Source organism: Gavialis gangeticus, unplaced genomic scaffold (genome assembly GCF_001723915.1).
Source record: "Gavialis gangeticus isolate Ggan-Ray unplaced genomic scaffold, GavGan_comp1, whole genome shotgun sequence".
Classification (NCBI taxonomy): Eukaryota; Metazoa; Chordata; order Crocodylia; family Gavialidae; genus Gavialis; species Gavialis gangeticus.
Window position 1 is genome coordinate 3,013,406 of NW_017729032.1, and position 3,937 is coordinate 3,017,342.

At 40.0% G+C, this 3,937-nt stretch overlaps 1 protein-coding gene across 5 annotated transcripts in view; it reads left to right on the forward strand.

Annotated features, from left to right (window-relative positions):
* The window catches only part of EMSY (EMSY, BRCA2 interacting transcriptional repressor), a 70,851-nt gene that overhangs the window by 1,181 nt on the left and 65,733 nt on the right, over window positions 1–3,937 (forward strand). For all 5 annotated transcript variants that reach the window (XM_019524946.1, XM_019524947.1, XM_019524948.1 and 2 more), the window contains exon 2: window positions 111–219. In XM_019524946.1, the coding sequence (XP_019380491.1) occupies window positions 150–219 (70 nt within the window). In that variant the 5' untranslated portion in view covers window positions 111–149. The remainder of the gene's footprint in view (window positions 1–110; window positions 220–3,937) is intronic.

A 3,937-nucleotide genomic window follows, 5' to 3' on the forward strand; every position in this document is an offset into this window, starting at 1 on the left:
AAAGAAGCTGTTTAAAGGAGTGCCCTGGATAGCTCCAGTCGAAAAAGGTTGAAAGCCACTCTCTGCCCAGAGGCAATGATCGCACTGACCGTGTTTGTATTGTTTTTCAGGGAGGCCAAGCTCTGTGGGAGCACAAAGACAGAGGAAGGATGCCTGTGGTGTGGCCAACCCTTCTGGATCTCAGCAGGGATGAATGCAAGAGGATCCTTCGCAAACTGGGTACAGTAAGATGAGATTTATGGGCCCTTGCCTCTTCCTTCTCACTCGATGCTAGAGTTTTGGATCAGTCTCTGTTTAAAGGATTGTCCTCCCCTAAGTTTAATAATATTAATAAAGGCAATCAGTTGAAACATACAGGAAGTGATCATTATAGTCCTGCCCAAATCAGGGGGGTTGGACTCGATGATCTTTCCAGGTCCCTTCCAGCCCTTAATTTCTACGATATGATTAGGTGCCCTTGTCTAGACAGCTGCCCACACGTAGTGTTGGATAATTTGAATTAAATGAATGGACCTCATCAGGGAAGTGTTTTGGTTGCATGGGACCTCTGGTGGGTATTCAAGTTCATCTTTTTGCCCCTACCTGTCCATAACGCGTTGTTATTGGCATTGTTTTTCAATATGCAGTAATGTGTAATAGGACACAGCTTGAAATAAGAAATAGAGTCTTACTTTTCACTATCTCCATGTAAAAGGTGGTCAGATTTGATTTCATAGATTTGTTGGTAGATTGGTTCGTAGACTGGTGTCTTCTTTTTGGGGGGTTTTGTCTGGAGAAAATGTACAAAAGTAAAAAAAAAAAAAAATGTGTCTTGTAATGCAACCCCTGTTTAGTTGTTGCTGTGATTGGAATGCCATCAGTTGAGCAAACACTAAACAAATGTAAGTCCAGGATACAGCGTCATTTGTAGTCTTCCATTACAGGGCCTGGCAGCATATTGCAAATACTGTCTCACTTGACTTTCCTTCCACAACAGTGGGAGTCCACTGAATTGCTTTAAACATATTTCAATTTTGGACAGTCTGCCCAAAGAAAGGGAATTTGTATTGGAAGACTTATGGGTGCTATGACCATATTAACCTTTTATGTGAAGAAGGACCCATACACCTGCTAGTTGTATGCATATCTTTTTTTCTAATTCAATTATGACCTACCTGCTTACCTACAAAAATTGTACAAGAGAATTTTAATATGGGGAGGGAAAAAACATAGTTTGTTTATTCAGACCTTCATTTGGGCAACATTATCTTGTGGTTGAGCACAGTACAGAGAATCAAGAGACTAGATACCTAAGACTTTGTGACTGACTTCCTGTACAACCATTGGCAAGGCAGTTCACTTTTCCATGCCTTCTGCCTGACTTCAGACTAATTCAGTTAACTACCTCTTTCATGCCTCGTATTATCCACCTCTGGAAAAGAAAAATTCACACTGTACCACTTACTTTGCAGAGAGTGGAAGGTAGTGTTGACAGACTGCTTTTTGGTCCTCATGTGACGATAAACTATTACTAATATTTTTTTTCTGATCTTGTGCTTTGTGACCAGGGCAATTTTTGTTTGTATTTTTTAAAGGGACAGCACATTGCATCTAGACACTGCATGAGTATTTGTATCATTTTAAAAATTACATTACACTAGTTACATTTTAGTTGTTATGATACAGTAACAGAGACACGTGTACAATCCCAAAGAATTTGGGCTACGTCTTTACAGTAACATTTTGCTGCCATAGTTCTTTTGGCTGGGAGCAAGAAAAAAATCATACCGTTAGGTGACAGAGCTGTGTTAATAAAACCGCTGCTGTAGACCCAGTTATGCTATCAAGAGTGCGTTTGTTGAGTTAATTTGTTTTTTACCAGGTAATACCCAGAGCAGCAGATTTTCTTTTTCCATGGCATATAAGATTTCCCCACTAGGGGGCTCTGCCAGTTTAGCAGTGCCTCATCCCTGTAGTGGCACAGACTTTTCTAGCCCTTAGACAAGACAGACAGAAGCCAAGAGAGGAAATGAAGGTTTGTTGAGGTGAAGCGATCTGCTCTTTTCACAAGGGCATAAAATAGGTCAATGACAAAAGTCAGGCATAGAGCCCAGGCCTTTTGACAATGAGGCCAGTGCCCCAGTCACAGAACCACTCTGCAATACCCAGATCCTTTATATTAAATTAAATGCAACAGCAGATTTCAGAGCAATGTTGATCCATAAATCACATCTGACACCAAAGCGTGTCCTGAGGCCTGTAATATCTAGCACTGCTCCAAGACCTATGCAGTTCATAGCTGCAGAAGCATGAAATACTGGGTGAAACAGAAGTCTTATATCTGGAAAGATTTAATTTGTTAAACCTAGTTTTCTGTGTTATTTTTGGCCATTTGACAGGGCTTCCCTTGATACTGTGCAGAGAATACACCAGATAGGTTGTGATGGCTTCCTGAGCATGGGGTTGATTAAGCTGGTTCCACCAAGTCCAAACAAAACCTTGGAAGGTGCCTCCATAAAGAAAAAAAAAATCAACCTTTACCTTGTAATCATACAGTATTGTCTGAGAGAGAGTGAGTTCAAGTTCTAGAGCAGAAAAAATAATATAATGTGATGCTGGCCCAAATGTTGACTCCAGTGGCAACCATTGTGGCTTCTATATGAAATGCTTTATGATCAAAGCTTTAACCCAGAATCCCTGTATAGGAGTCACAGCTAACCAATCTGTGTTTACTTTGTTTTCCCCTAGGTTTAGTCAGGATTGTGCAGGACTTGTTTTGGGTATGATTCCTTGGCTGTGTAAGTTGAGGCCCTTTTTGGAGGCTTTAGAGAACAATGCAAATGTTGTTTGGCAGATAACTTCTGATGGCAGCTTGTGTTTTTGTCAGGTTCTTTTGCTTGTTCCTTTCAACTCTTACTGTTGCTTTAAATCAAATCCTACTTGGCTCTTTTGCGTAGCTGATGTATGATGCTGAAAGACAGGCACCTTTGGGGTTTAGATTTAGATTGTTAATTTTACAGGAAGGTTCTTAGCATGGTTCATTAAAAATGAGTTATTCATATTAGAACAATAAGTCATCCTTTGATACGCTGTTTAAATCATCAGCACAAGTTCCAAACTACTTCATATTAAAATAAGAGATTTATCAACTCGTGGAGCAAAAAACAGAGTTGTATATAGAAATGTCATTTGACTCCTAGCTAAGGCATTTTCTGTATAAAGATAGAATGTTAAGTACATGAAAGAGAGATTGTTGGTATTAAGATTATATCATTATGACCAAGTGGTGTTTTTATGCTCCTGACTACTGCTGCGATTTGAAAATGGTCAATAGCGTTTTCCAAGGTTTAACTAGCTTATTTTCTCTGATATATTGGTTGCATGCTATCACATTGCTTGGGTTATCCTTTCCCATCTGATCACCTGTATGTCATAAACATTATGCAAGGGATGTTGATTACAAATTTTGACAAACAATAATGTAGAGAGAGAGTTACATTTTTAAGATGGAAGCAACCTTTTTTGAACCAAGCTTTTCCTTGGAACTTTTTAAGTGCTCTTTATCATAGTTCTTAATATCTCTCTCATCCTGGAAAATTGAAGAGTACTTGAAAAATCAACATCCAAATTTATGAAGATCCCTGCATAGGGAACTCTTGATACAAGTATATATTCTACAATTAATGTTTTGTGTGTGTGGTTGTTTGTGTATGATGCTGTATTTGCCTGAATCCAAAATGACTATGAATTGAGGATGACCCCACCCCTATGGAGCACATAGTAGCTCCAGCCCCAACCCAGCCTAGCAGCAGTGGCAGCAGCTCTGTCCCTGGGTGGGCCAGAGTCAGAGTTACCATGTGATTTTTTTTCCGTGCTGGAAAGGGCTGGAGCTATGACTGATAGTAAGTGATGGTGGATATGCCAGGGGTAGGGGGGAGGTGTCTGGGGAGGGCAGAGA